General features: G+C 44.6%; 1 protein-coding gene across 1 annotated transcript in view; it reads left to right on the top strand.

The window, feature by feature from the left end:
• The window catches only part of LOC111951555 (filamin-C-like), a 56,559-nt gene that overhangs the window by 9,692 nt on the left and 26,949 nt on the right, over nt 1–19,918 (top strand). Inside the window, 18 exon segments of the mRNA XM_070442759.1 lie at nt 1,119–1,269; nt 5,454–5,572; nt 5,721–5,798; nt 5,924–6,086; nt 6,377–6,577; nt 6,963–7,085; nt 8,834–8,971; nt 9,184–9,310; nt 9,691–9,827; nt 10,350–10,543; nt 10,716–10,973; nt 11,369–11,492; nt 11,711–11,871; nt 11,972–12,080; nt 18,046–18,081; nt 18,084–18,196; nt 19,055–19,172; nt 19,637–19,899. Coding sequence (XP_070298860.1) covers nt 1,119–1,269; nt 5,454–5,572; nt 5,721–5,798; nt 5,924–6,086; nt 6,377–6,577; nt 6,963–7,085; nt 8,834–8,971; nt 9,184–9,310; nt 9,691–9,827; nt 10,350–10,543; nt 10,716–10,973; nt 11,369–11,492; nt 11,711–11,871; nt 11,972–12,080; nt 18,046–18,081; nt 18,084–18,196; nt 19,055–19,172; nt 19,637–19,899 — 2,613 coding nt within the window.

Here is a 19,918-nt window from a genome sequence, read left to right as displayed (position 1 = left end):
TCTCCTTTCCCCCTTTCTCTCTACTCAAACCTCACTCCTGTCGCTCACTCTAGCTCCACGTAGGGGAACTTTCTTTCTCAATAAAACATTCAACTACTCCAACGTGATTTCCTGGTGGCATTTCTCGCTTTTCTATTCCCCCTCTCCTCATCCTCTTTCCACTGCGATCATAAGGAAAACACATTGTGATGTTGGACAATACAATTAGCCTTTAGTTCCATCAGAGCTGCTGCTTTTGATTCCACTGCCCTGGTTTTCTCGGTCCTTTCACCAGCCTGTTGTTTTACATCAACTTTACAGGCAGAGAGAGAGGCTTAGGCTTTATGTCTATTTCATGTCTTTCTTTGTTGTGCTTTCAATTGAAGTAAGTTCTTTGTCCTCGGGTTAGTAGTTATTAATACAATATTTATTGTAACGTTATTAAATCATGCTTTGATTGTGTGTTAGGAGAAACAGGAAGTGATGTGATAACCTTTGACCCCTGGTGTGCGGCGCCTCTTCCTGTCCCCCTCTTCTTATTAAACCAGGCTTTGATTGTGTACAGAGAGGAAGAGGAAGAGAGAGGCCCAACTTGGTGGAAAATCTGTCTCCCTCCAGCAGGAGATGTTTTTTCATTGTTTCGCCCACCAATCAAGGAGTTTTTGTATGGAGGTCAATGAGAGAGTGCTACATTTTGTCAACAAAAAAATGTATGGCTTGTTTGCTACGTGATGTTTATTTGATCAAATAGAAGTTTCGTAATTCTTAAGTTGTTTTGAGTGTACTAATATATGTAGGAAACATGACATCACGTCAACATGATATCGGAGTTGCCTCGAGGTGGCTATGCATATTCATGGCATGAGGCTAGTAGCATAGCCTCTCTCTCCATTGAATACAGGTTGTTGAAGTCAACAATCCTCATCGAATATTCAGAAAAGGATTACAATAACGAGATGTATCGACCAATCCAAAAATAGGATAGGCTGGAGATAGACAGCCCACCGTGCCGCTTTGTGGACAACGACTCCCATTGTTAGACGTGTATCTTGTATCTTGTGAGTATATCCATAGAAAAACAGGATGTGATGATAACCTTTGACCCTGTGCACCGTCTATTGTCTTCTCCCTCTCTGTAGGTGATAGCCCCTGAGGAAATAGTGGATCCCAATGTGGACGAGCACTCGGTGATGACCTACCTGTCCCAGTTCCCCAAGTCCAAGCTGAAGCCTGGTGCCCCACTGCGCTCCAAGACTCTGCACCCCAAGAAGGCCAAGGCCTACGGACCAGGTGAGAGAGAGAGACTRGGAACAACTGACTTCCTTCAAAGACTTCTTTAACTTCTTCATCTATAAATAAATCATCTGGGCTCCCGACAGAACTGACCTCTATAACATATAAACAACTATTGCAAAGCTCATATTCTGAGCTAGTCATTTAAATATATGGTCCACAGATCTAAGTGATTCTGAACAACCCTTTAACTGGAACAGAATATGGAAAAATATGACCTTGGCATCCCGTAATCCAAACCATCAATTTACACATTTTAAGTTTATTCACAGACTGTATTTTACACCAGGGAAATTGGCCCCAACTCCCAACTGTTCACTGTGTCCTCGAAATCAGGTAGGCACATTCCTCCATATGACGTGGGAGTGCCCTGTAGGTAAATGCTTCTGGGCAAAGTTACAAAATGTATTTAGAAGTGCATGAACGTAAATATTCAATGCTTTGCGTCTATTATGTTACTTAACGATGATAGCTCCTTGAATCTCTCAATCAATCAGAGATGATTACTACTGGCAGGCAGCACTGCCGCAAAGAAGATGTTGGCTCTTAGATGGCAATCACCTCACTCTCTCCTAACCGCCAGTGCATACTGTTATTATTGACAGCGAGAATGAATGGTGCTAGTCAAGGAACAACATTGCTCAACATTGACATTATCCCACCCCTGGTTAGCCACTATTGGCTTAAAAAGCCAAACCTACCACTATCGGCCAATTAATTTCCAGCAATATTGCCCCTGTCTGTCTGTCTGTCTGTCTGTCTGTCTGTCTGTCTGTCTGTCTGTCTGTCTGTCTGTCTGCTCTGTCGTCTAGTCTGTTCTGTCTGTCTTCTGTCTGTCTGTCTCCTGTCTGTCTGTCTGTCTGTCTGTCTGTCTGTCTGCGTCTCTCTCTCGTCTGTCTGTCGTCTGTCTGTCTGTCTGTCTGTCTGTCTGTCTGTCTGTCTGTCTGTCTGTCTGTCTGTCTGTCTGTCTGTGTGGTGAGCATGTTTGTGTCTATCTCTCCGTGTGTGGCCAGTTGATGTGATAACCGTCTTGTGGTTTGACAGAAATACTTTCCCCAAAGCCTTCTCAATTAAATGTGCACTACAAAGTAAGCTTACCTAGCAGAAGTATATCATGAGTAAATATATAATTTGTGTCTATTATTTGTTATTTTCAAACTTTTCCATGAAAATTATAAAAATTATATATTATTTAAAATTATATATGGGGGATTGTAAATGATGCAGACAATTACATTGATAGAAGCCACAATCTATTTGCAATATTAAAGCTGATCCCCCCCCCCAAAAGAATACAAAAACAATAATAACAATAAGTTTGCCACGAAATGAGCAGCAGCAGTACAGAACCATCGCTAGACCGGCACATTAGACGGCACATTCCTCACCCGCTAAATGCACAATTAAAGGGCCAGATGCACAAATAAAGAGACAGATGCACAATTAAAGGGGAATTACACTCACTTTTACTTTTCTTCCAGACCAAAACAAATGGCCTTCTAATGTAATTGAACCATATGGATATGGACTCAGAACATCCAATTTCGTTGTTTCTCTATGAACATTTGTAATTTTGAGAGTGAATCAAGGAAAAATTAAACTAAGAAAACAATCTGGAAAAATATAAAACATAATTTGGGAAAAAAATCACAGATTTTATAGGGCCGTCCCTTAGAGTTGTTTATTAACAATTATTTTACCAGGTATATTGACAGAAAACACAGTGCACTACTGTCTCTTGTACACTAAGGACCCGGGGTTGAATTGAGACATGTTGGCTGGGTGGGGATGGGGGAATGGAATGGGAGGTCGGGGGTGGAAGCCCTCTTGTTTTTCTTTTCTTATCCTGATGAAATGGAATGTAATATTACTTAAACTTTGTATGTATTTCTTACATTTTTTCCCTCTTCTTTTGAGTGGCAGCCAACGGGTATATGTTTTATAAACGTATAATTTGAAATGGTCAATCAAATCAAATCAATTTGTATTAGTCACATGCTACGAATACAACAGGTGTAGACCTTACAGTGAAATGCTTACTTACGAGCCCCTAACCGACAGAGAAGTTTCAAAAAATACGGATAAGAATAAGAGATAAAAGTAACAAGTAATTAAAGAGGAGCAGTAAATAAATAACAGTTAAGATAGTACAGTTGAAGTCAGAAGTTTATATACACCTCAGCCAAATACATTTAAACTCAGTTTTTCACAATTCCTTACATTTAATCCCAGTAAAAAATCCCTGTTTTAGGTCAGTTAGGATCACCACTTTATATTAAGAATGTGAATGCTTGGGGTCATTGTCCATTTGGAAGACCCATTTACGACCAAGCTTTAACTTCCTGACTGATGTCTTGCTTCAATATGACCACATAATTTTCATTCCTCATGATGCCATCCATTTTGTGAAGTGCACCAGTCCCTCCTGCAGCAAAGCACCCCCACAACATGATGCTGCCACCCTCGTGCTTCACGGTTGGGATGGTGTGCTTAGGCTTGCAAGCCTCCCCCTTTTTCCTCCAAACATAACAATGGTCATTATGGCCAAACAGTTCTGTTTTTGTTTCATCAGACCAGGGGACATTTCTCCAAAAAGTACGATCTTTGTCCCCATGTGCGGTTGCAAACTGTAGTCTGGCTTTTTTATGGTGGTTTTGGAGCAGTGGCTTCTTCCTTGCTGAGCGGCCTTTCAGATAATGTCGAAATAGGACTTGTTTTACTGTGGATAAAATACTTTTGTACCTGTTTCCTCCAGCATCTTCACAATGTCCTTTGCTGTTGTTCTGGGATTGATTTGCACTTTTCGCACCAAAGTACATTCATCTCTAGGAGACAGAACGCATCTCGTTCTTGAGCAGTATGACGGCTGCGTGGTCCCATGGTGTTTATACTTGCGTACTATTGTTAGTACAGATGAACGTGGTACCTTCAGGAATTTGGAAATTGCTCTCAAGGATGAACCAGACTTGTGGAGGTCTAGAATTATTTTCTGAGGTCTTGGCTGATTTCCTTTGATTTTCCCATGACGTCAAGCAAAGAGGCACTGAGTTTGAAGGTAGGCCTTGAAATACATCCACAGGTACACCTTCAATTGACTCAAATGATGTCACTTAGCCTATCAGAAGCTTCTAAAGCCATGACATAATTTTCTGGAATTTTCCAAGCTGTTTACAGGCACAGTCAACTTAGTGCATGTAAACTTCTGACCCACTGGAATAGTGATACAGTGAATTTTAAGTGAAATAATCTGTCTGTAAACAACTGTTGGAAAAATTACTTGTGTCATGCACAAAGTAGATGTCCTACTATAGTTTGTTAACAAGAAATTTGTGGAGTGGTTGATAAACGAGTTTTAATGACTCCAACCTAAGTGTATGTAAACTTCCAACTTCAACTGTATGTACATGTAGGTAGGGTTAATTAAAGTGACTATGCATAGATGACAACAGAGAGTGGCAGTGGCGTAGAGAGGGGAGGGGAGCGGGTGGGGCAATGTGAATAGTCTGGGTAGCCATTTGACTAGATATTCAGGAGTCTTATGGCATGGGGGTAGAAGCTGGTTAGAAGCTTCTTGGACCTAGACTTGGCGCTCCGGTACCGCTTGCAGTGCGGTAGCAGCGAGAACAGTCTATGACTAGCTTGGCTGGAGTCTTTGACAATTTTTAGGGCCTTCCTCTGACACCGATTGGTAAAGATGTCCTGGAATGCAGGAAGCTTGGCCCCAGTGATGTACTGGGCCGTACGCACTACCCTCTGTAGTAGCTTGCGGTTCGGAGGCCGAGCAGTTGCCATACCAGGCAGTGATGCAACCAGTCAGGATGCTCTCGATGGTGCAGCTGTAGAACCTTTTGAGGATCTGACGACCCATTCCAAATCTTTTCAGTCTCCTGATGGGGAATAAGTTTTGTCCCGCCTGCTTCACGACTGTCATGGTGTGCTTGCACCCCTGCAATAAAAAATAACAAAACAAATAAAACATTGGTAAAAAACAGACTTCCTTAACAATCTACATCTTCTAAAGCCTCAATCGCCCAAAGGCCTTCTGGTTTATTCTGTATGTTTATACTGTATATTAGGTGCAATAATTATTGTTGAAAAGGAAGGTGTTTCATCCTGTTTACATCTGTCAGCACAGAATAAGTGACAGAGGGCTCTTACATCTCCATCCTTTCCCCCGCCAGGTATTGATCCCAGAGGTAACATGGTGCTGAAGCCGGCTGAGTTCATCGTGGAGACAGTGGAGGCGGGGCTAGGGGAGGTGCTGGTCTATGTGGAGGACTCAGAGGGACACACAGAGGAGGTGGGGCACTCTCACTCACATTACCCCTTAACTCCTCAATCCCTTACTCCTCCGTCCTGAAGTTGCTGTTCATTTGCACACATAGTTCTTCACATCCAGCTTCTATCTCTCTCCTTTCTCCCATCTCACCCCTCTCTTTCTGTTCCAGGCCAGAGTGATCCCCAACAATGACAAGAACAGGACGTACTCTGTCATCTACCTGCCCAAAGTGGAGGGCCTTCACAAGGTAACACACTTACAGTACCTGTATATACATACTTGAAAATATTTAAAATCTTAGTTGATAAACTTCAGTAGTATGGGATTTCCTCCAGCGGTCTAACAGGGGTCTATGCGTGTTCTTTTCCCCAGGTGAAGGTGATGTTCGCTGGGCAGGACATAGACAGGAGTCCCTTCGTGGTGAGTGTGTCCAAGGCCATGGGAGACCCCAACAAGGTGCAGGCCAGAGGACCAGGACTGGAGCCTGTAGGCAACGTGGCTAACAAGCCTACCTACTTCGACATCTACACAGCAGGTAGCACAAGCATGCACATCTGGGGAGGACCATGTTCATGGTATGGAAGTAGATAATCTATCTACCTTTCCTATTGAAATCCCCTAGTTTCATCAATAGGGTTGTAAGTAGATCTAAGGATCTTTTAGAATGATCGTTAGCTTTGCAATATTAGCTGATATTTATTCCTTCGATCATGATGACAAAGTACATGTATGTATTTGTTCTCTCTAATGTCCTCCAGTGTTACGTCCATTTCTGTCCCCTGAACACACAGTAGAAGGTGTCAGCACATCTATTTTTGTCCTCAGGTGCCGGTGCTGGAGACGTGGGTGTGATCATCGTGGACTCCCAGGGCAGAAGAGACACCGTGGAGATCATTCTGGAAAACAAGGGAGACAGTATTTTCCGTTGCACCTATTGCCCTATCCTGGAGGGGTCTCATGTTATCTATGTGACGTTTGCTGGGCAGCAGATACCCAGAAGCCCTTTCACTGTCCACATCTCAGAGGGTAACACACACACACACACAGACACACAGATTTTGATGATCCTACTGATTTTTTACAGTAATCCACTGACTCCCTCCCTCTCTTTCTAATCTGAGTAATATTGAGTTTTAATGCCTAGACTGACCTCACTACTAAACATTTGATCTCCATAACAGACATTGATAACCTGCCATAACAGACAGGCCACCGACATGGTCTGAAGTCTTTTGGGTTCTTCGGAAAATTGTTGGGTTAGGGTTGGTGAACCCTTGGTTTGTGGGAGGACTCTGGATGGGTTCTGAGTGTTGGGGAGGCAGGGTTCTAAGCTGTGGATTCTGGTGGTTCTCCAGAGTGACCCTGTCCTGTTCCAGCGTGTGTGTCATATTGTTGTTGTTCCTCCATGCAGCTCCACCGAGCGCCCTGCCCCCTGGCTCTCCGGTGCAGATAGTGCCCCAGTCCATACGCACCCCACCCACAGACAAGGCCAAGAGAGTGCCCCCCCCAACACCGCCCAAACCCAGGCGACCAAGTTAGTACAGGCCTGCCCGTGGAGGAGAGACCGTAGCCTGCCTGCGCCAGCCTGGTCCCCCCTAAACTCAAAACTATACCCCCATCCCCCGTGACGCACCGCACCAGGGGTCCCCAGCTTGATGGCATGTGCTGGCGCTTAGCCCTCTGTGGCTTCATCCCCCCTTCAAACCAGGCAGCTTCCAAAGAGAGAGAATGAGAGGGAATGAGTGAGTGTGTAACTGAAAGAAGAAATGAAAGGATGAGAGAGAGAGAATGCAWGAATGAAAGAAAAGGAAGGGCGTGAATGGGAGAGAGAAATGCAGTTCCTCCTCATTTTAACAACAGAGGCAGCATCATCCATCCATGTGGTTGGCTGGTTTTGGACGGTCACCTTTACAGACGCTCGGCAGTTCTTCAACACACAGAGGTCACACACTTACTGTACATCACCTGCTTCAAAAATAGAAGTACATTGCAATTGGTCTTCCAACATTGTCTTATTGCAATAATCTTTGAATACTGCATATCAAAAAAATTATTAAATAATCCCACACACATTTATTTTTATCCAGTTTGTAGCTCACTTTGCCTTAATATCCTGTAACACGTGATTTGATTTCTTCCATGTGTGACGTTAAATTGACTTGACGATTTAGAACAAAACTAATGAGTAACAACACCCACGAATTAACAAAAAAAGATTTGAACAAAACAACAGCATTATAGCATACCATAACACAGCTTTTTTTGTGTGATAGTTTCCAAATTCACTTTTTGATAACCCAGAAACAAACAATCCTGTTCAAGTCAAACGAAAATCGATTGTCTTAACTTTTGACCTTTGTTTCATTTGACGAGAGCGGCCGTCAGCGTGACCGTCCAGACGTGTGTGAATCTTACATACCTCATTACACTGTCTACTTGTCATCCTCATCTTCATCCCCCCCAGACCAAAGCAATCGCTCTGTGTTCAGTCAGCCATTTACAACTTTACATTTTCTGACTAACACTGAACATGCAAATGCTCCTCCATTTTTAGCTTAATTTTAACCTGACATTTTTTAAGCTTTTTCATAACACAACAAAACAATAACATTGTTTGTCTTCATAACCCATTTTAATAAGGCTCTCTATCAAGAGGTTTTCCATACAACTATTTAACTTTTAATTCAGTTATTTTATTAAGTTGTTTTCCTTATTTTTCTTTTGGTAATTTCTAAACTTAAGTGGTCTAAAATGATGATGAATTGGGAGAGTTAGCTGGTTATTTCTTCCTAATTTCACAAAATTGCTGTAATGTTTTCTGTGGCCAAGGCATTTTTACAGTCATATTACAGCACTGGTAATTAGCTAATTGAAAGCCTGCAGCATCTTAACTCAAGATGTTAGCATAGTTATGCTAGCTATTTGTCTTTGGAATGTTTTGCCATCTAACAAGAGGTTCATCATGTAACATCATTGTATTCAAACTCATAGAAATTATTTCAACATGTCTTATTGTTTTCATTTTGACAATCTTATCCATTCAAGCCCAGTGTCTTACAGTAACCCGTCTTTGTTCTCTGTCTAGCTGTTCTGCAGGTTTATAACTCCTGTTCAATGTCCATCTCTCCTGTTGCTTCTTCCCTGGCAGCCCATGCAGACTGTGCTTAATGCACCACCATTCAACCGACTAACTAACAGCCAACCTCTGCCTCAGCCTGTGTGTGTGAGTGTGTATCCTGTTATCTTCTTGTCTAACCACGTTACCCCTCGGTGGTCCCACAGCCAGCAACCCCAACATGTGCCGGGCCTCAGGGAGAGGTCTCCAGCCTAAGGGGGTGAGGGTGAAAGAGGTGGCTGACTTCAAGGTGTACACCAAGGGAGCCGGCAGCGGAGAGCTCAAGGTCACCATCAAGGGGCCAAGTGAGTGTATGGGTATAAGTGTAGAATTTCGTATTGTTTATGACTTGCCACCACATTCATTTACTGGTTTGATAGGGGCATAAATACTCTTCATGAAATGTAATGGTTTTCAATGGTCTAGTTGTGATAGGAATGCTACTGTATGCTCTGGCTAGCCGTTGACCTCTGAGCTGCTGTGTGACCCTTGTGTGACCTGTTTGTGACCCCCTCAGAGGGACTAGAGGAGCCTGTGAAGGTGCGTGACGCGGGAGACGGGGTGTATGAGTGTGACTACTACCCCATCATGACTGGCAAATACACCATCACCATCACCTGGGGCGGACAGACCATCCCACGCAGGTGAAATCCTGTCCTCCTCCCTATTCTGCTGTGGGCACAACCACATGAAAGCTACAAAGGCAGTGGGCTGAACCATTAAGGGCTTTCCAGGGGTGTCCTGGAAGGACAGATGTTGAAATAACTTAAAGAAGCCAAAATGACCTGTGATGAGTCATGTTATGAAGCTTACATTCCTGCATTCCTTGGAGTTTAATGGTTGGTGGGAGGGGGGGTGGAACTGGAAATATCACTGTTGTCCAACATCAATTACGTTCATTTTACTGACATTACAGTCAATGGGGCTATAAAAAATGTCTTTTTGACTAGACCACCCCTGACTGTATGTGTGTCTATGTATGTATGTGTCTGCATTAACATGTGTGTGTGTGTGTTTCCTGCAGCCCGTTTGAGGTGGTGGTGAGTGAGGACGTGGGGCCCCAGAAGGTGAGGGCGTGGGGGCCGGGCCTGGAGACAGGCATGGTGGGGAAGTCAGCTGACTTTGTGGTGGAGGCCATCGGCACAGAGGTGGGAACTCTGGGTAAGTCTGACGGCCGTTAGAAGAGAAAGACACAGGATTATTCTATTGGACTGTTTTCCATTGGAATTCTGGCATGACTGTCAGGCAATTTACACAGATTCCGTGTCCAAGCAGACACACACACACACACACAATTGTTATTAGTTGGAGAGTTGGAGAGATTAAAGCCCACATTTTGGGGGTCACTTGTCACGGAAACCAGCGCAAGGCCTGAGGGCTTCCTGTTCCTGTTACATGATCAGTCTGACCTGCCAGCTGAGGAAAAGGCCATGACCCCTGATGATTCACCTCATTACAGTTATTATACGAATTAGGATGAACTTACTCTTCTTTCTCTGTCTTCTACCTCCATCGCAAGTGATGACTAAACCAACCTTCCAATATTTCTTAGTCTGTTGCCATCTATGCCTGTTTGCCTCTTTGTTGCCAGTTGCCATTTCTGTGTGTGTGTGAGCTTCTATCTCTACCCACCTCTATATAATGTGTACCTATATCTCTCTCTCTGTCCCTGTTCATCCCCAGGTTTCTCCATCGAGGGCCCGTCGCAGGCTAAGATAGAGTGTGATGATAAGGGCGACGGGTCATGTGACGTACGTTACTGGCCCACGGAGCCTGGCGACTATGCTGTTCACGTCATCTGTGACGACGAGGACATCAAGGACAGCCCCTTTATGGCCCACATTCTCCTCACAGCCAATGACGTGTTCCCTGAGAAGGTTAGACCCCACCCCTTCACATTTACCCCACCGGCTTGCCAGCCTGTAGAACGAGAATAATAAAGTGACGTAACAGTAAGAGAATGGCAACATACTGTAATAGTGACGTAATAATGACCTAAAGGCTACATAAGGATGACATAACAGCATTAGGAATGCCCTCTCCTTGTAGGTGAAGAGCTATGGCCCAGGTCTGGAACCGATTGGCTGCATTGTCAACAAACCAGCAGAGTTCACCATTGATACAAGTAGAGCCGGCAGGGGCCAGCTGAAGATATACGCCCAGGATGCAGAGGGCTTCCCCATCGACATCCAGATCACAGAGAACGGAGACAGCACCTTCCTCTGTGTCTACATTCCCACCAAGCCCATCAAACACACCATCATTATCACCTGGGGAGAGGTCAACGTCCCCAACAGTCCCTTCAGGGTAAGACTGACCACCCGTCTAACAGACTGTAGACCTGTTAGATCAGGGCTCTCAAACCCTGTTCTTGGAGAGCTACCCTCCTGTAGGTTTTCATTCCAACCCCAGTTGTAAATAACCTGATTCAGCTTATCAACCAGATAATTATTAGAATCAGGTGCGCAAGATTTGGGTTGGAGCAAAATCCTACAGGACGGTAACTCTCCAGGAACAGGGTTGAAGAGCCCTGTGGTAGATACACATACAGTACATACATATGGTACGTCACTTACAGCATCCTATAGCAAATTCAGTGCATTTGCAAAGATAGCATACAGCTTTGTACAATGTTGTAGTACTAGTAATGTATGTTCATTGCTGTGTGTGTGTGTGTGTGTGTGTGTGTCTGTCTGTCTCAGGTGACCATCGGAGAGGGCAGCCACCCAGAGAATGTGAAGGTGTATGGTCCAGGTGTGGAGAAGTCAGGTCTGAAGGCCAACGAGCCAACCTACTTCACTGTGGACTGCAGCGAGGCAGGACAAGGTGAGATGCAACAGAGAAATACAACACATAGAAGGGTCTTCACTACTCAATGTTGTAGCCGACGGTGTTGTTGAGTGAGTTCTAGCACTGATGAGTATTTTCTTGCCATCTGCCTTCTCAATGTTTAACAATCTTACTTGCTTTTTTCCACTCCAATTTTCATCCCCTTCCTGAATACCCTAATCCTGGACCCCTTCACTCCCATTCCCATTCCTCAGGGGATGTCAGTATCGGCATCAAGTGTGCACCTGGCGTGGTCGGTCCGGCAGAGGCTGACATCGACTTTGACATCATCAAGAATGACAACGACACGTTCACAGTGAAGTACATGCCCCCCGGCCCCGGACGCTACACCATCATGGTGCTGTTCGCTGACCACGTGAGAGAAAGAGAAACTACACCGCCATTTTGGATTTTTAGCTTCACTATTATGAAACCAAACAATAACAATGACCTTCCCACTTTGACCCTTGACACAGGAAATACCCATCAGCCCTTTCAGGATCAAGGTGGACCCCTCCCATGACGCTAACAAGGTGAGGGCGGAGGGACCCGGACTCAACAAGACAGGTGAGACTTCTAGTAACCATGACAACAAACCGCCGACATGGCCAATAGAGCAAATTCACATACAACTATGATGCTAATAATCATCAAATTCAAATCAAATTTATTTATATAGCCCTTCTTACATCAGCTGATATCTCAAAGTGCTGCACAGAAACCCAGCCTAAAATCCCAAACAGCAAGCAATGCAGGTGTAGAAGCACGGTGGCTAGGAAAAACTCCCTAGAAAGGCCAAAACCTAGGAAGAAACCTAGAGAGGAACCAGGCTACGAGGGGTGGCCTGGTCAGCAGCATGGTCAAATAATAATAATCACAGTAGTTGTCGAGGGTGCAACAGGTCAGCACCTCAGGAGTAAATGTCAGTTGGCTTTTCATAGCCGATCATTGAGAGTATCTCTACCGCTCCTGCTGTCTCTAGAGAGTTGAAAACAGCAGGTCTGAGACAGGTAGCACGTCCGGTGAACAGGTCAGGGTTCCATAGCCGCAGGCAGAACAGTTGAAACTGGAGCAGCAGCACGGCTAGGTGGACTGGGGACAGCAAGGAGTCATCATGCCAGGTAGTCCTGGGGCATGGTCCTAGGGCTCAGGTCCCCCGAGATAGAGAAAGAAAGAAAGAGATAATTAGAGAGAGCATACTTAAATTCACCCAGGACACTGGAGAAATACTCAAGATATAACAGACTGACCCTAGACCCTCGACACATAAACTACTGCAGCATAAATACTGGAGGCTGAGACAGGAGGGGTCAGGAGACACTGTGGCACCATCCGATGATACCCCCGGACAGGGCCAAACAGGCAGGATATAACCCCACCCACTTTGCCAAAGCACATCCCCCACACCACTAGAGGGATATCTTCAACCACCAACTTACCATCCTGAGACAAGGCCGAGTATAGCCCACAAAGATCTCCGCCACGGCACAACCCAAGGGGGGGCGCCAACCCAGACAGGAAGACCACGTCAGTGACTCAACCCACTCAAGTGACGCACCCCTCCTAGGGACGGCATGGAAGAGCACCAGTAAGCCAGTGACTCGGCCCCTGTAATAGGGTTAGAGGCAGAGAAGGGCTAGGCAGAGACAGCAAGGGCGGTTCATTGCTCCAGAGCCTTTCCGTTCACCTTCACACTCCTGGGCCAGACTACACTCAATCATAGGACCTACTGAAGAGATGAGTCTTCAATAAAGACTTAAAGGTTGAGACCGAGTCTGTATCTCTCACATGGGTAGGCAGACCATTCCATAAAAATGGAGCTCTGTAGGAGAAAGCCCTGCCTCCAGCTGTTTGCTTAGAAATTCTAGGGACAATTAGGAGGCTTGCGTCTTGTGACCGTAGCGTACGTATWGGTATGTACGGCAGGACCAAATCGGAAAGAGAGGTAGGAGCAAGCCCATGTAATGCTTTGTAGGTTAGCAGTAAAACCTTGAAATCAACCCTTGCCTTAACAGGAAGCCAGTGTAGGGAGGCTAGCACTGGAGTAATACAATCACATTTTTTCTGTTTTAGTCAGGATTCTAGCAGCCGTATTTAGCACTAACTGAAGTTTATTTAGTGCTTTATCCGGGTAGTCGGAAAGTAGGGCATTGCAGTAGTCTAACCTAGAAGTAACAAAAGCAGGGATACATTTTTTGCATCAATTTTGGACAGAAAATTTCTGATCTTTGCAATATTACGCAGATGGAAAAAAGCTGTCCTTGAAACAATCTTGATATGTTCGTCAAAAGAGAGATCAGGGTCCAGAGTAACGCTGAGGTCCTTCACAGTTTTATTTGAGACGACTGTACAACCATCAAGATTAATTGTCAGATTCAACAGAAGATCTCTTTGTTTCTTGGGACCTAGAACAAGCATCTCTGTTTTGTCTGAGTTTAAAAGTAGAACGTTTGCAGCCATCCACTTCCTTATGTCTGAAACACAGGCTTCYAGCGAGGGCAATTTTGGGGCTTCACCATGTTTCATTGAAATGTACAGCTGTGTGTCATCCGCATAGCAGTGAAAGTTAACATTATGTTTTTGAATGACATACCCAAGAGGTAAAATATATAGTGAAAACAATAGTGGTCCTAAAACGGAACCTTGAGCAACACCGAAATGTACAGTTGATTTGTCAGAGGACAAACCATTCACAGAGACAAATTGATATCTTTCAGACAGATAAGATCTAAACCAGGCCAGAACTTGTCCGTGTAGACCAATTTGGGTTTCTAATCTCTCCAAAAGAAGGTGGTGATCGATGGTATCAAAAGCAGCACTAAGGTCTAGGAGCACGAGGACAGATGCAGCCTCGGTCTGACGCCATTAAAAGGTCATTTACCACCTTCACAAGTGCAGTCTCATGCTATGATGGGGTCTAAAACCAGACTGAAGCATTTCGTATACATGGTTTGTCTTCAGGAAGGCAGTGAGTTGCTGCGCAACAGCTTTTTCACATTTTTTTGAGAGGAATGGGAGATTCGATATAGGCCGATAGTTTTTTATATTTTCTGGGTCAAGGTTTGGCTTTTTCAAGAGAGGCTTTATTACTGCCTCTTTTAGTGAGTTTGGTACACATCCGGTGGATAGAGAGCCGTTTATTATGTTCAACATAGGAGGGCCAAGCACAGGAAGCAGCTCTTTCAGTAGTTTAGTTGGAATAGGGTCCAGTATGCAGCTTGAAGGTTTAGAGGCCATGATTATTTTCATCATTGTGTCAAGAGATATAGTACTAAAACACTTGAGTGTCTCCCTTGATCCTAGGTCCTGACAGAGTTGTGCAGACTCAGGACAACTGAGCTTTGGAGGAATACGCAGATTTAAAGAGGAGTCCGTAATTTGCTTTCTAATGATCATGATCTTTTCCTCAAAGAAGTTCATGAATGTATTACTGCTGAAGTGAAAGCCATCCTCTCTTGGGGAATGCTTCTTTTTAGTTAGCTTTGCGACAGTATCAAAAAGAAATTTCGGATTGTTCTTATTTTCCTCAATTAAGTTGGAAAAATAGGATGATCGAGCAGCAGTGAGGGCTCTTTGATACTGCACGGTACTGTCTTTCCAAGCTAGTCGGAAGACTTCCAGTTTGGTGGGTCGCCATTTCCGTTCCAATTTTCTGGAAACTTGCTTCAGAGCTCGGGTATTTTCTGTATCCAGGGAGCTAGTTTCTTATGACAAATATTTTTAGTTTTTAGGGGTGCAACTGCATCTAGGTTATTGCACAAGGTTAAATTGAGTTCCTCAGTTAGGTGGTTAACTGATTTTTGTCCTCTGACGTCCTCGGGTAGGCAGAGGGAGTCTGGAAGGGCATCAAGGAATCTTTGGGTTGTCTGAGAATTTATAGCACAACTTTTGATGCTCCTTGGTTGGGGTCTGAGCAGATTATTTGTTGCGATTGCAAACGTAATAAAATGGTGGTCCGATAGTCCAGGATTATGAGGAAAAATATTAAGATCCACAACATTTATTCCATGGGACAAAACTAGGTCCAGAGTATGACTGTGGCAGTGAGTAGGTCCGGAGACATGTTGGACAAAACCCACTGAGTCGATGATGGCTCCGAAAGCCTTTTGGAGTGGGTCTGTGGACTTTTCCATGTGAATATTAAAGTCACCAAAAATGTGAATATTATCTTCTATGACTACAAGGTCCGATAGGAATTCAGGGAACTCAGTGAGGAACGCTGTATATGGCCCCGGAGGCCTGTAAAGAGTAGCTATAAAAAGTGATTGAGTAGGCTGCATAGATTTCATGACTAGAAGCTCAAAAGATGAAAACGTCGTTTTTTTTTGTAAATTGAAATTTGCTATTGTAAATGTTAGCAACACCTCCGCCTTTGCGGGATGCGCGGGGGATATGGTCACTAGCGTAACCAGGAGGTGAGGCCTCATTTAACACAGTAAATTCATCAGGCTTAAGCCATGTGTCAGTCAGGCCAATCACATCAAGATTATGATCAGTTCATTGACTATAACTGCCTTGGAAGTGAGGGATCTAACATTAAGTAGCCCTATTTTGAGATGTGAGGTATCACGATCTCTTTCAATAATGGCAGGAATGGAGGAGGTCTTTATTCTAGTGAGATTGCTAAGGCGAACACCGCCATGTTTAGTTTTGCCCAACCTAGGTCAAGGCACAGACACGGTCTCAATGGGGATAGCTGAGCTGACTACACTGACTGTGCTAGTGGCAGACTCCACTAAGCTGGCAGGCTGGCTAACAGCCTGCTGCCTGGCCTGCACCCTATTTCATTGTGGAGCTAAGGGAGTTAGAGCCCTGTCTATGTTCGTAGATAAGATGAGAGCACCCCTCCAGCTAGGATGGAGTCCGTCACTCCTCAACAGGCCAGGCTTGGTCCTGTTTGTGGGTGAGTCCCAGAAAGAGGGCCAATTATCTACAAATTATATATTTTGGGAGGAGCAGAAAACAGTTTTCAACCAGCGATTGAGTTGTGAGACTCTGCTGTAGAGCTCATCAGTCCGCCTAACTGGGAGGGGGCCAGAGACAATTACTCGATGCCGACACATCTTTCTAGCTGATTTACATGCTGAAGCTATGTTGCGCTTGGTGACCTCTGACTGTTTCATCCTAACATCGTTGGTGCCGACGTGGATAACAATATCTCTATACTCTCTACACTCACCAGTTTTAGCTTTAGCCCGCACCATCTTTAGATTAGCCTTAACGCCGGGAGCCCTGCCACCTGGTAAACAGTGTATGAAAGCTGGATGATTCGTTTTAAGTCTAATACTGCGGGGAATCGCCAATGACTAGGGTTTTCAATTTGTCAGAGCTAATGGTGGGAGCCTTCGGCGTCTCAGAACCTGTAACGGGAGGAGTAGAGACCAGAGAAGGCTCGGCCTTAGACTCCGACTTGCTGCTTAATGGGGAGAACCGGTTGAAAGTTTCTGTCGGATGAATGAGCGACACCGGTTGAGCATTCCTACAGCATTTCCCTCCAGAAGCCATGAGAAAGTTGTCTGGCTGCGGGGACTGGGCGAGGGGATTTATACTAACGTTACTATCTGTACCTACTGGTGGCACATGCTGTTTCATCCTTTCCTACACTGAAATTACCCTTGCCTAACGATTGCTATCCTCGCCGTAAGGGGATCGTTCTCCTGTATATTATGAGTACAGCGACTGCAATTAGAAGGCATCATGTTAATGTTACTACTTAGCTTCGGCTGTTGGAGGTCTTGACGAACCATGTCCAGATAAAGCGTCCGGAGTGAAAAAGTTGAATGAAAAAAAAAGTTGAGTGAGGGAAATACAAAAAATATAAACGGTAATTAAAAAGTAAAAACCGTAAAGTTGTCAGGTAGCAAATTAGGGTTAGCAACAAAACACACAGCAGCACGTAAACAAGTCTGCAAGTTGTGACCGGAAATGATGTCCTTTAGAGATACAAAACAATGGATATCAATGTGACTTTAGAGACACAAAACAATGGATATCAATGTGACTTTAGAGAAACAAAACAATGGATATCAATGTGACTTTAGAGAAACAAAACAATGGATATCAAATGTACTTTAGAGAAACAAAACAAATGGATATCAATTGACTTTAGAGATACAAAACAATGGATATCAATGTGACTTTAGAGATACACAAAACAATGGATATCAATGTGACTTTAGAGAAACAAAACAATGGATATCAATGTGACTTTAGAGATACAAAACAATGGATATCAATGTGACTTTAGAGAAACAAAACAATGGATATCAATGTGACTTTAGAGATACAAAAAATGATATCAATGGATTTAGAGAGAAACAAAACAATGGATATCAATGTGACTTAGAGATACAAACAATGAATCAATGTGATTTAGAGAAAAAAACAATGATATCAATGTGACTTTAGAGAACAAAACAATGGAATCAATGTCCCAATTCTGGTGTTTTATTTAATTCTATGCTAATGACTGTTAATGCAGCTGATTAGTAGATCAGTTGATGATCCTGAATGTCCCTCTGTGTGAAACGTCTAGGTTGGAGTAGGTAAGCCCACCACTTCACCATCTACACCAAGGGAGCGGGCAAGGCAAGCCTGAAGTGCACTTCACCGGAGCAGCAAAAGGGGACGCCGTCCGAGACTTTGAGATCATTGACAACCATGACTACTCCTACACCGTGCGTTACACTGCAGTGCAACAGGTATGTACCATGACTACGCCTACACCGTGCGCTACACTGCAGTGCAACTGGTATGTAAACATGACTTCTCCTACACTGTGCGCTACACTGCAGTGCAACATGTATAACCATGACAACTCCTACACTGTGCGCTACACTGCAGTGCAACAGTAATGTAACCATGACTATTCATACACTGTGCGCTACACTGCAGTGCAACAGTAATGTAACCATGGACTATTCATACACCGTGTGCTACACTGCAGTGCAACAGTAATGTAACCATGACTATTCATACACTGTGCGCTACACTGCAGTGCAACAGTAATGTAACCATGACTATTCATACACCGTGTGCTACACTGCAGTGCACAGTAATGTACCATGACTATTCATACACCGTGTGCTACACTGCAGTGCAACAGTAATGTAACCATGACTATTCATACACGTGCGCTACACTGCAGTGCAACAGGAATGTAACCATGACTACTCCTATACGTGCGCTACACTGCAGTGCAACAGGTATGTAACCATGACTACTCCTACACGGTGCGCTACACTGCAGTGCAACAGGTATGTAACCATGACTACTCTACACGGTGCGGCTACACTGCAGTGCAACAGGTATGTAACCATGACTACTCCTACACGGTGCGCTACACTGCAGTGCACATATGTTCGGTATGTCCATATGTCATAATATAACAACTCATTCATCTTTTCTCTCTCTCTCCATCTCCCATATCCTCTCTCTCTCTCTCTCTCCCTCCCTCTTTCCCCACCATATCGCCCTCTGTCTCTCCCTCTCTCATATCTCTCTCTCTCTCCCCCCTCTCACCCTTTCTCCCTCTCTCTCTGTGTCTCTCCCTCTCTCAGGGTAACATGTCTATCTCAATCTGCCACGGCGGTGACCCCATTCCCAAGAGCCCCTTCAACATCACGGTGGCTCCGCCCCTTGACCTCAACAAGGTCAAAGTTCAGGGGTTGAACAACAGTGAGTACCCCCCTTCCCCACACACGCACATGTACTGTCATTTTACTAAGAAACTGACCAGGAAATAAACCACTGTTCATCACATGGAAGAGTTTGACCTCATGACCTCCAACACATTTGTCTTCCCCAGAACACACAGCCACAGAAAATACGTTGGCCTTCTTCTAACAGTTACTTCCTTTAAGAGGTTATATATAATCAACTGGCCCTCGTGATATTCAATACTGCCAAGGAATTATTTGGCTGATGCACCAAGGACAGTATAGTATTTGTTTTGTGTGATGGCTTGGCTCCATAGTCATATAGAAAATAATTATGATCCCCTAGGTATCTAATCATTCCAGTCTGTTAAATTCAAATCCATTGTTTTCACTTTGGTGCCAAACAGGAATGTATGCTATAGCCCGGCCTGATACCCTGTGTGTGTGTGTGTGTGTTTGTGTGTGTGTGTGTGTGACCTACAGAGGTCGACGTTGGGAAGGATCAGGAGTTCACAGTGAGCACGCACGGCGCCGGTGGCCAGGGCAAGTTGGATGTGAAGATCACCTCGCCCTCTCGTCGGCCAATCCCCTGCAAGCTGGAGTCTGACACGGCCAACGAAGTGCACACTGTGAAGTACATTCCCCCTGAGGAGGGCCCCTACAAAGTGGACATCAGCTATGATGGGAACCCTGTGCCTGGGAGCCCCTTCACTGTGGAGGGGGTGATGCCCCCTGACCCCTCAAAGGTAGGATACACCTGAGACG

The sequence above is a fragment of the Salvelinus sp. IW2-2015 genome, unplaced genomic scaffold (genome assembly GCF_002910315.2).
Source record: "Salvelinus sp. IW2-2015 unplaced genomic scaffold, ASM291031v2 Un_scaffold16589, whole genome shotgun sequence".
NCBI classification, from domain to species: domain Eukaryota; kingdom Metazoa; phylum Chordata; class Actinopteri; order Salmoniformes; family Salmonidae; genus Salvelinus; species Salvelinus sp. IW2-2015.
This window is presented reverse-complemented; position numbering and strand designations above follow the sequence as displayed.